We start from the raw sequence: 12,451 nt of genomic DNA, 5'->3' as shown, positions 1-12,451 counted from the left end.
ATCTAATATTGTGTTCTTTCTCTTCTCTCTATTGTTGCTGATATCTTATAGAAATTTTCAGTTTGGCCATATGGATGGAAATGACTATATAAACACTTTGCTGATGGAGTAAGTAAAGTGTTAATGGTTTTATTAGCAGTTTTTCCACTTTGGTATTTCTAATTTTGAGAGAATGGGAAAGACTTAATGGGAAAAACATGCCTCACCACCAAAAAAATCCACATCATTTCCTTATGCTGACATTCTCCCATTAAATGTCTTATTTTTGTTTATAAATCCCTTATTTTGAATTTATTGAGATTCAGTTTTAATCTTTACTATGAAAGATTATTTCCCACTTCAACATTATAACTTGTAGCATTATCAGATTACTCTACAATATGTATATTTGTGGGTTTTTATAATATATACATTAATAATTTTATTAGGTAATTATGGGTTGGTAAAGTTGTTCTGGGTAGAGGCACTGGCATACAAGCCTGAGAACTTGAGTTTGATCCCAGTGTACCACAAGGTAGCAGGAGAGACCCCCATCTCTTAGTTGGTGGCTGACATCTACATGCAATTATTGAAGGTACATGAAGTATTTGACACTAGTATTTTTTTCAGTTTTGAAAGTTCATTGGTAGATTCATATGTTTGTAGAATAAATTTTATTTATATCCACCTCATTCTGTCCCTCTCTCTCTTTTATATCTTCTTTTTATGTGTGACCCAACTGAATTTAATTAGAGTTGTGTGAATGAGTATGTGGTAGGTTGTTGACTGGAGCATTGGTAATATTGCTGAAGAAAATGATAATCTCCTGACACGAAAGCCATTTACTTCAAATAATCACACAAGAAGGGATGGGGCTCATAGGCTTCTCCCTCATTCATGCTGATGAAATGCTGACAGGACCATGTTGTTCCCAAGATGACACTAATGTTTTAATATCAAAAGCAAAATAGAGGGATAGAGAGCTGGCTTAGAAGTTAAGAGCACTGGTTGATCTTCTAGAGGTCCCGAGTTCAATTCCCAGCAACCACATGATGGCTAACAGCCATCTATAATGGGATCTGATGCCCTCTTCTGGTATAAAGTTGTACTTGCAGATAGAGCATGCATACATAAAATAAATTTTAAAATTTACAAAAAAAATTGAAAAGCAATTGTTTATATATTAACTATATCCAATAGAACAGTTAATCTTTATAGAAGTTTTAAGGTTGATCTTGTTTAAACCTAAGAGAAAATATATTCTGTATAATCTTATATTGTAGTGTATATACATCAGAGGACTTAATAAGATCATTTTAAGTCCTTTGCAGTGAATATATATGATTGATTAAAAAAATTGCAACATTCCACAGCAATTTTATTCCAATGACTAGTATCATAATTCAGGGTTATAGTATCAACAGTAGATAAACATTTTTTATTTTTATTTTTATTTTTTTTTATTTTATTTTATTATTATTTTTTTTTTTGGTTTTTCGAGACAGGGTTTCTCTGATAAACATTTTTTAATACATTGTGGTATAGTAGAAAATCTAAGCTCAAATTAGAATCAGAACATAATTAGCTTAAGTTGCTAAGTTTGAAGATTATGTTAGTTTTTTGTCTCTGACAAATATCTGAGGGAAAGATTTTAAAGGAGGTTAGATTTATTTTGGCTATAATTTATAGGTTTCCGTCAGTGTTGGTGGTCACCATTGCTTTCAATCTAAATGAAGCATCATGGCAGCATGAGTGTGTGGCTGATACTTCTCACCTTAGATGACTAAGAAATAAAAGAAGAAGAAGAAAAAAAGGAGACAGACCATCATGAGCACATTTCCAGTGACTTGATACATTCAACTAGATTTAATGGTTGAAGATTCCCCTACATACCAAGATAATATCACCAGTTGAGGATCAAGCCTTCCACACATGAATTTGTCCAGGCCATTTCATATTCAAGCTATGATAACAGGGCTTTATGTGCTAAGATATGATCTGCTTTGATGAATATTTAAATATATATATATATATATATATATATATATATATATATATATATATATATATATCTTAAGTAGAATAACAAGAGACTACAGAGAATTCACAATACTGTTTATTCAACATATTTTCTATATGTTTACTCAGCTATACAAGGTACCATGCTGAATATTCTCATGTAATTGTCTAGCAAGTTAGGTACTGTTGGTATCCTTATTATATCAGAAAAAAAAAATTGCTTGTAAGAAGCTAATTACTTAACTGACATCCTGTAATGTTAAGAGAAAACTCCAGATGCAAATACAGTGTGACTCCAGATACTGTCCTCTTGCATGTGTTGGTTTTAGAGTGCCATCTGATGTAGGGCTAAATGTTACTAGTATTCTATGTAATGTTGTGCAGAAATTTATACTTTGTATAGCACAACTTTTATTCTTATATTTAATCATGTTGCTCAGGTGTTGTTGGAATATTTTCATACATTCTTGGTTAATGGGGTAATGGTAAATTTGATGCAAAATTTGAAAGTTTCCTATAGACCACAGAGGTAAAAGTATTAAAAATCTGTTTTCTTCCCTAATTATAGTTACTCAGAGATACATGAGCATTAGGGTATTATTACTGTGCTTAATACAATTTTTTTCTTTTTACTTGTTTTTAGTGAATTGACAGTCCCAACCATAGTTGTACTGAATACTTCAAATCAACAGTACTTTTTGCTAGATAGACATATTAAGGATACCAGTGATATGGTCCAGTTCATTAACAGCATTTTGGATGGTACAGTACCAGTAAGTAATTGACATTCATTTCTGAGGGATGAAGAGAAGGAGGCAGAAGATAAATTAGCAGATTTTTACCTCTGATTATGAAAAAAAAAAGGTTTTCATTGCCTGGAGGGAAGAGGGAATCAACTTCACCCACTGCATTTTCGTGTCTCATTCACTCAATCTCATACTCTTCTGTGGCAGAGGCTCATAGGTACAAATGTCCTTCAAAGAATGACTTGGAATACCTTTGCTTGTCATGGTGATGGGAAAAGTGCTCTTGGGCTCTAGGGTTGGATTAGAGATAATAAGAGGTTTGTGATGCAGAATAATGTTTTTTAGAGAATTTTCATGGCACATAACACCCTTTTTGGTAAATTGAATTAAGGCTAACTGAATTAAGTTACCATAAATAACTATTTTTTTTTTAAATTTGTGAAAAACACCAGTTTACTAAGCAATCAAGAAATATATTCAGAATCATGGCTCCAACAAAGAGTTCTAAAAATAATCATATGGGAAAATTGTCATAAAGACTACTTGATCTTAATTTTCTTTTTTCCCTTTGTTACTGTAATTCTTATTGCAGTATTTCTCAAACTAGGTTGCAAGTTATATTAACAGTCATGAAGTCCTGCTCAAGTGTACTAGCACACATCTTAATTCAGTGAAAAAATCAGGAAGGGTCTTTGTTACTTCAATAGTATTTACTGTTTTCCTATATTTTTGTTTCAGTTTTACAGAAACATTGAAAAGCCAACTTGCTTACCTACCTTGGTTTAAAACCAATAAATTGGGGGAAACTCTCTTAGTCACATAGTAGCAATATGATATAGAGAGAGATGATATTTTTATTATTATAACAAATTCATTTGTAGTAGTGTGAGCCCTTCTCTTAGTAAAACCTCATCAGATTTTTATAATAACGATTACATTGGTCCTGTAGCTTAAGAATTCAAAGAGTGGGCCAGAATTCTGGGATGGCTAGATGCCAGAGTTGATTTCCTCAAGAACTTTTCTATTTCTCAGCACTCTGTGTTGAGTTCCATCTGCAGAAAGATGCTGCTACTTAGTAGGAAAGTCTTCAGCCACAGTGTGTCTACACAGCCCAGAGAAATGTAAAGCTTGTACAAGCCTAGAGAGGGTGAACCCACTTCCAGCAAACCACAAGGATCATGAGAAAGGGCAGAATGAGTTTTTAGGGTGCATTAGCATGATACACTAGGAATATAGGACATGAGGGGGTATAAATATTTATCATGAATTTAGGGGTGATATGTGTAATATTTTGTAAGTCAATTTTATGGCCTCCAGTTACATGATTATGTATCATAAAATAGAGTAGTAGAATAAGCATAACATATTTTATTCTTCTTATATTGAAGGCCCAAGGAGGTGATAGCATTTTGCAGAGATTGAAAAGAATAATGTTTGATGCCAAATCTACAATTGTGGTAAGTTCTGACAATTAATTTAATATTCTTGATAACTGAAAAACTTGAGGTTCTCAGTCACCTCTCTCTTTCTTTCCACATAACTACCTTTCTTTAGAGGCAGACTTAAATTATAGACTGAAAATGTGGCAGTAAATCTCTAAGGATGTCTTTCTTTATTTGTTCACCCCAGATGTCATGCTAGCTGTTCCATGTCACTTTTCATTTGTTGAGTCCTAGACCTCCATGAAAATGTAGCTAGCATTCTTTATTATTAAGAGTACATATAGACAATAACCATCTAAGAGATCTTCATGAGTAATGCGAGAAAAAGAAGGATCTTTATTAAATATTCAGGCTATTTGGTTCCTTTTCCTGTTGCCAATAGCCAGTTCTGCACACATGTACACTCACATGTGCATGTATGAGCATAGTTTTTATCTTGGAGTCTTTAACATGATATGTATTGCCCTATGTATGTATTTGTTGAAACTAAGTTCAGTAGCAGTGAGTTGAAATTTAAGTGGCCTTAAATTTACATCGTGCTTTTTTTTTAAGTTATAAACTTAGTGGCCCATTAGCTCAGGCTTCCTATTAGCTCTTATAACTTATATTAGCCTATTATTCTAATATATGTTAGCCACATGGCTCAGCACCTTTTTCAGCAGGGCAGGTTACATCCTGCTTCTTTGGTGTCTGGACAAGACTGCAGAAACAGCTTCCTTCTTCCCAGAATACTCCTGTTCTCATTGCCCCCATACTTCCTGTCTGGTTATCCCGCTTATACTTCCTGCCTGGCTACTGGCCAATCAGTATTTATTTAAAACATAATTGACATAATACAGAATTGTCTCCCACCATTAGACTTTCTGGTGGAATTACATTTGGCTCTCTTGATGGAGGGCCTCTATAAAACTTCTCTTAGGACTGGAGAGCGAGGAGGAGGGGGACAGTGGGAGGGAATGGGAGGAGGGGAGAAATTTTAATTAATTAATTAATTAAAAAAATAAAAAGAATAGGTTTTTACTAAGCTATCCTCAGAGCTCTTGGCATTTTTCTCAGTTTTTAATCTTATCATCAATGTACATAATGAGACAAGTGAAGCTTTTAAGTTTTAAATTATCTTAAAAGTAATAAAAATCAGTGTGATTACAATTTTTGTTTAAAACACACTTTGCTTCTCTTTTCTATGTATATGTTGATGATAGCTCTGAAATTTGGTGTTTAATTAGTATTAAGTGTTTTACAGAGGCCCTACATCGTGCTTTTTATGTCAGAATTCTGTTCAAGTGCAACTGAATTCTCTCCCCACAGTCCATATTCAAGAGTTCTCCACTTTTGGGCTGCTTTCTCTTCGGCCTGCCACTTGGTGTCATCAGCATTATGTGCTATGGAATCTACACAGCTGATACAGAAGGAGGCTATATAGAAGAGCGATATGAAGTGTCCAAAAGCGAAATGGAAAATCAGGAACAAATAGAAGAGAGAAAAGAGCAGGAGTCTATCAGTGGAGAATCTCTAGTGCCTACTATGCAAGAGCCCAAGGATGTATTAGAAAAGAAGAAAGATTGAGACTTCAGAGGAAAAAAAATTGATAGGATTTCAAATTATTAAAGAGTATTTATTGAATTTAGAAATTTAATCATGATCTATTTACAGAAGAGAACATGTTACTTGTATTTTGCTAATAACAACTGCATGAATTAAAGTAGTCCCTCCATAAGTGGGAACTTATTTGGAGCACAGAGATGAAGAGTTTGTTTAAAACAAAACCAGATCATTGTGTCAGTTTACCTTAAAGATGCCCATTCTGTTCACACTCCTTTGTGTGCATGTTCTATGACAAAGTTAAAAAAACTTGGACAGAATATTATCTTGACAATTGGGGTGGAAGATATGTGGTTTTACGGAGCGAAATAGTGTTTCACCTACTATGTCAAGTCTCCTATATTTTGGATAAAATTTATATAAACAAATTAAGTCTTTAAAATTTAGATGTTTTAAGAGAAACTACTAACTTTTTCCATATATAAAATTTAAGATTCTGAGTTTAAAAATAGTGAGGATTTTATATAGCATAGTGATTTTATTTTATTAGTTGTTTTTAAAGGAGAAATGTTACTTTTTTACTTATACTCAGTTGCATTATTATAATACTGGCTTATGGTCCAATGAAGTGGGGAAAGAATCTTTGACCTTTACAGAATGACCAGGGTATGTGGGGAGTGGTGGCTTTAGCCTCTGCCCTATGCTGCTCAGCAGGGTGCACTGTCCATCACTGCAAGAAGTAGAAGCCCTCTTAGTACACCTTGCTTTTAACCAAAGCAACGTAGTATTTTGTTCTTTTATTTTTATTTTATAGCGTGACATTACTTCTAAAATTTCTATTATTTAAGAATGTTTTCAGAAGTAATAAATCATCAGCACTCCGGAAGCAGAGGCAGGCGATCTCTGTGAGTTCGAGACCAGCCTGGTCTATAGGAGCTAGTTCCAGGACAGGCTCCAAAACCACAGAGAAACCCTGTCTCGAAAAACCAAAAAAAAAAAAAAAGTAATAAATCATGTTTTTATGATATATAAACTAATAATTTAAAAATTACTGCCACACCTCTGTTGTGGGAGGCCACCTCCGTGACATTCATGACCTCTCATCTTTGATCAGAATGCAGTCTAAGACTGTCTAAGAGTGGGTATTTTGTGATAACATGTTTACTAAACATTAATTTGTTAATTTTGAACCCTTCATTTTAGCTCATCTTAGAATTTTTATTAGATAATATTTAGGTGGCTGTTCTTTGAGTAATTTAGGATTTATTGAAAGGATCTGCTGAACATTTGCAAACATGGTTTGCAGTTCTAACACTGTTGTTACTTAGGGCTTTTTTGGTAACCAGGGGAGTTTCTGCCTTCTGATGCAATATTAATCAACACTGAACTGAAACTGTCTGTAGAGCCAGGAAATTGCTAGTCATAGTTTGTATCCAGGTATTCTTTTCATGTTTTAAAAAACATCTATTTTTAATATTTAATCAACCATAATTAACTTTATTGATAATGGTATAAATATAAAGTTACAGGAAATTTCAGAAAATAGAAAATATTTTCAAATGGAAGCTGGAGGTCAACACTGTTCATAATTGCTGTGAAAAGTAAACTCCTCCAAAGTATAAAGACTCCTTGGGAAGACTTCATGATAGTTGTCTGAATGGAGGAAAGACCTGAAGTTTATACAAGATGATTCATTTATGATACTCTATGGCATCATGAGAGAGACATGAGGAAATAGGGAGTACCACTAATAAATTTTATTATTTTCATCACTATCAAAAGTTATGTGTATTTTGTCTTATCAATCATAACTTGTAAATAAGTTCTCAGTAGGAAAAAAGATAAGGCACAGCTTTGTATCAGTAAACAGAAATACAGAGGTAGTTTTGGGGAATTTTGTTTCGTTTTTGTTTTTTCGTTTGTTTTCTTTGTTTTTGGCAATACTTTTCTTGAATGAGTATTTTGGTTCTGTATTGTGAAACAACTTCATACTGATCCTCAGTGTATTTGTACTTTCAAAATGTTTTCATTGAGGAAAAAAAACCCAATGTGTAAGTGGTTTATAAGTGAATAGTTTCATTTCTTCTTGTATTAAACTTATACTTTTTGCTTATTCTTGAGGATATTTTTATCTGCATTGTCAGATTGCTCACATAACAAAATTTAAAGTTTGTTCACGCATGTGTTTTTCTCATTGATGTGTTATTCTAAATACTGTTTGCTTACCAGGAGAACATACTACAGAATCAAGGCAGCTTCTTCATAATCTAGGAAAAGATTGATCCTCTAATTCAGTGATAAATTTCATGGTTAAATACCAACAAAAGAGTCCTTTCAGGAATTGGAATTCCACCTTTTCTTTCATGTGTAAATTCAAAAATTTAGCTCTTTGGTGCTCAAACAACATTCAAGAGTATTCCAGAGAGTGTTCATGCTTAGTCCAGCATCTCTTTCTGAAATCCTTTATTGTGTATGTCAATAGGTTTGTACCTTCTATTGTTTGAAACTTCTTTGAGATTTATTAGATATATAGGTTTTGTTTTCCTCCTCTCTTTAAAGGACATTTGGACCTGGTTTAGAAATGCCAAATAAGATGATGAAAGGACTTTTAAGAGCTGAAGCAATTGCGTCTGTTGTTTCTGTTTCATCCATCTTATTGCCTGTGATGTTTCTAAGATTTTGACTTGGTAGCTCTTGGTTTTAAAATATTTTTATCAGTGTTTTCTGATGAAATGGACAGGGAAAAAAAAATCACTCAGCTATTCTTATGCAGAAATTGTTAAGCCAGTATAAGATGTTAAGATTTAAGTGGAGGGACTGAATTTGTCATTTTATTTTTTACAAATATATATTTTTTCTGAATGTTTCTGAGTCCCAAGAATGAGCAAAATAATAATAGTAATTTTCTAGTTTGGATAAGCTATAAAGGTTTTTGAAAGTCTGTATTACTACTAACTTGTTGAATTGTGATAATATGCCTTATGTCATCAATTGCAAACTTTTCTTTTTCTAAAATAAATTAATTAAAAACATGATTGCATAATTTCTACACAATATGTATTTTTCAGAAATTTGCCATATGGCTATGGGGCAGTGGAATAAGAATAAACAGTGAGCCCAAAATAGTTTTCACTGATTTGCAGGTTATAAGCAGAGATAGCCTACTGAGCTATGGGGGGGCTCCAATTTTATGGGACTGTGGTCTTAACTCCATTTTTCTTTTTCTTACTATACCCTAGTGAAATCAGGAAAGCCAATTAACTTCTCCCACTTCTGAATTACATGCGATTTGAGGATATTGCCGCTTATCTAGATTATGAAGTACCTGTGTCTGGCACATAGCTCATTAATAACTGACTGACATTTATTGTTTTAATTTAGTTGACTTATCACTTCATTTAGAATTCTGTCATTGATAGAGGGAAAAAAATTTACTGTAATTTGAATTCCTGGTATTTTTAAATTTTCTTAGCTAATTTTCTGCAATTTTTGAATTCTATCATTTTATATAGTGATAGAAAATATTTTAATATTGAAATTAAAACTAAGTATTTAGGTTTAGTTACCTGTGAAAATTCTCTGGCTTTTCTACTTTTTAGATGAAAATGTTACACAAGAAAGTGTAACTTGTCAGTAAGGTTGCTAATATGTGTGAATATCTTACTTAGATTTCTGTATGATTTAGGCAGAGTTAAATGCAGGTGTGTCACTGGAGGTAGGTTTTGAGGTTTCCAAAGCTGCCTGTGGGTCTGGATGTAGCTCTCAGGTGCTTTTCTAGCATCATGTCTGCCTGCCACCATGCTCCCCATGATGATGATGATGGTGATGATGTCTTGTGAAGCTGTAAGAAAGCCTCTGATTAAATGTTTTTGCAAGAATTGTGTTGGCTGTGGTATTTCATCACAATACTGATAATCCTAACTAAGACAATCTTGTTATGCCTCTACATAGATGACTACTTTGGACACGTGAGCTGGTCAGAACTGAGCTGATTTTCACGTTGGAGTGCAAGCATTTGGTGTGTGTATGTAAGATATTTGAATTTCTTTAGAAGAAAACTTGCTGAAATGACATTTTCCTGTCTTTTTGGAATATTAGGATAATTAATAGTTTCTTGTGTGAGAGTGGAAAGAAACAATTATTCTAAGTTGGAGTGGGGATTAGTGTCAAAAATAAGTGGGTTAAGAGCTTAGTCTTACCTCAACTTGATAGGCCATCCTATCCATGGAAGACCCTTTCTGAACAGAAACAGAGGAAGAGTGGATTGGGGGTCAGGAGAGAGGCATGAGGGGTGATGCAATGGGAAAAGAGGAGGGAGGGGAAATGGGTTGAAATGTAAAATAAATGAAAAAATGTAATTAGTAAAAAGATTTTTAAAAGTAAATATGTGCTAGAGAGATGGTCCCATGATTAAGAGCACTGACCACTCTTCCAGAATATCCAGGTTCAATTCCCAACACACGTTTGCTCACAGCACTTTGTAGCTCCAGTTCCAGGGATCTTATCCTTATCTAGTCTCTGCAAGTGCTACACACATAGTACACAGAGGTACATGAAGATAGACACTCATATACATTAAATAAAAATAAATACATTTTTAAAAGTGAATTTTGCTTATCAAAACAATTGCAACAAAACATTTTACACCTTGGTTGCTATAAAGCAAAAATATAAAATGCAAAACAAATACTATAATACAGGTATTGGAGCAAAGGAGACAGGTATGATTATACTTACCCCAGAATTTAGGATGCTGAGATAGGGTGATCATGAGTTTGGGGCCAGCTCCAATCATTTACAACCAACCCTCTAAATGAAAACAAATATTTAATAATATTTTGGGAACTTGAGTTTAGTTTTCTTTATTATTTCCTATTGATTGGGGGCACTAGTAATCATATGGGCATTCTGAGAAAATTTAGAATCATGGTTATCTTGGATGTAGTAGTCTGAAGCTGCATTAAATCAGCCGGTTGCCTTGAAGCTGTTTTTGATGTTGGATTACCTGGGCCATTGTTCCCATCAGAAACCACTCAGGGGTCTTACTTGATCTAACCATATTAGCCTGGAAGGAATCCACAGCTTCTCAGGTTCTGTGGAAACAAAAATAGAATCTCTTTTCCAAAGCAACATATCCTTTGATACAAATTTTTAAGTCAATATACCTGTATGTGGGTTTAGCTTAGTAGCCCCCCCCAATCAAATTTATCTCTGAAGTTAGTTCATTAGCAGTTAGAAAATTCAAAGAAAACATGATAGTAAACATAATCCAGACTCTATTCACATTTACATGCTTATTATAATTTTTATTACTCTATTTCTTTATTTCCTTTTTAAGGACTTCAGTTTATTATCTTTAAATTATTCTAATCTGTGAGACTCTGGCTACCCTTTATTCTCTCCTCTCCCAAGCCTATGCATATTTATCAAACTCATTGTGAAGTGTTGAGAGGGCTTTTTGTCTGAATCTCTTTATTGTGTAGCTCTAATCATTTTCTGACTAGGAGAGTTTTTTAAAATGCAAAGTAGGTGTGGCTAGAATTGAAACCACAACTTTACTCCTCTCTAGGCTTTTTAACATGGTGGAGGTATGTTTACCAGCAGCTTTGGGAGCCATGCTCTGAGAAACAGTACTAAGTAGTGTGCAACTGTGCCCTTAGGCCCACAGCTGTGCTTTAAAGCCAGCAGGCAGCTGCTGGGAGCCTCTTTACCATAGCCCATGTAAGAAATTGTGGGAACCCACCACACAACTCAGTCTATGGCAGTTGGCAGCTGGCTCCATTTCTTGGGTTGTTGTCCAGAGATGTGTCTCCATACCATGGCCAACAAGAGAGACTAGGAAGCCCAGTGTGGCTTGTTTCTTTTTCCTTACAATATTTTTAAGCTTTTTTTTTTTTTTTTTAGATCTTATGTGAATCCATGCCAGATGGAGGTTTCTCTCTCATCCACCAGTTTCCAAAGAACCACTCTGAGGTTTAATATTAATTATAAACTGGCCTATTAGCTCAGGTTTATTATCAACTTGCTCTTATAACTTAAATTAATTTCTATTATTCTACATTTTACCAAAGACACATGGCTTGTTACCTCACATCTTTTCTGGCAGCTGCTGGTGTCTCCCCAACTTTGTATTCTTTCTCCCTTTATCTCTGTTTGATTTCTTCCTTGCTATATTCTTCCTGCCATTGACCAAAGTACCTTCTTTATTAACCAATATTAATAAAACATTCACATCATACAGAGAGGCATCCCACATCAGACCAGTCTGGCCTTAAACTCAGAGATGTTTCTGTCTCTGCCTCCTGAGTACTGGTAACAAAGTTGGTACTCATTTACCTTTACCCATAACACTGGGAGCATGTTTAGTTCTTTTTCTTCAGAAGATAGTATTCCTCTATGGAAACTGACTTGGTGAAGTTAAATCAAGTAAAGTATTTATCCAACCTCAAATATAAGATGTCCTTGTTCAAGCTCAGACCTACCAGGTTTAAAACACCTTTCTAGTGCTGTCCATTTAACTTGCTTGTCTTTGTGTTTCTAGTATGGATACAGTATGTGTTTATGAGATTTTTATACTACTGTTGATCTCCATTGGTGAAATAAGTTAGCAGGGCAAAGGCCAAGGAACTGTCTGATGACATCTACTTGAGTCATTCTGAGAACAGCAAATAGAGGGATCTAGAAGGAAAAAGAAGACATTTAGCATACATACATTGCGACTGA

At 34.1% G+C, this 12,451-nt stretch overlaps 1 protein-coding gene across 4 annotated transcripts in view; it reads left to right on the top strand.

Moving 5' to 3' along the window:
* Tmx3 (thioredoxin related transmembrane protein 3) overlaps positions 1-11,651 on the top strand; it is a 37,116-nt gene extending 25,465 nt beyond the window's left edge. For 2 of the 4 annotated variants that reach the window (XM_041640844.1, XM_041640847.1), the window contains 4 exons: positions 52-108; positions 2,642-2,771; positions 4,133-4,201; positions 5,495-8,763. In XM_041640844.1, coding sequence (XP_041496778.1) covers positions 52-108; positions 2,642-2,771; positions 4,133-4,201; positions 5,495-5,752 — 514 coding nt within the window. In that variant the 3' untranslated portion in view covers positions 5,753-8,763. Of the gene's footprint in view, positions 1-51; positions 109-2,641; positions 2,772-4,132; positions 4,202-5,494; positions 8,764-9,679; positions 10,022-11,632 lie in introns of those variants that run through there. The other 2 variants (XM_041640846.1, XM_041640845.1) reach the window with 2 other exon arrangements.
* Positions 11,652-12,451: the final 800 nt, after the last annotated feature.

Source organism: Microtus oregoni, unplaced genomic scaffold (assembly GCF_018167655.1).
Source record: "Microtus oregoni isolate MIOR12 unplaced genomic scaffold, Mior012 000065F_ref0000479, whole genome shotgun sequence".
NCBI classification, from domain to species: Eukaryota; Metazoa; Chordata; class Mammalia; order Rodentia; family Cricetidae; genus Microtus; species Microtus oregoni.
The sequence above is the reverse complement of the archived record's forward strand: the minus strand, read 5'-3'. Positions and strand labels throughout refer to the sequence as shown.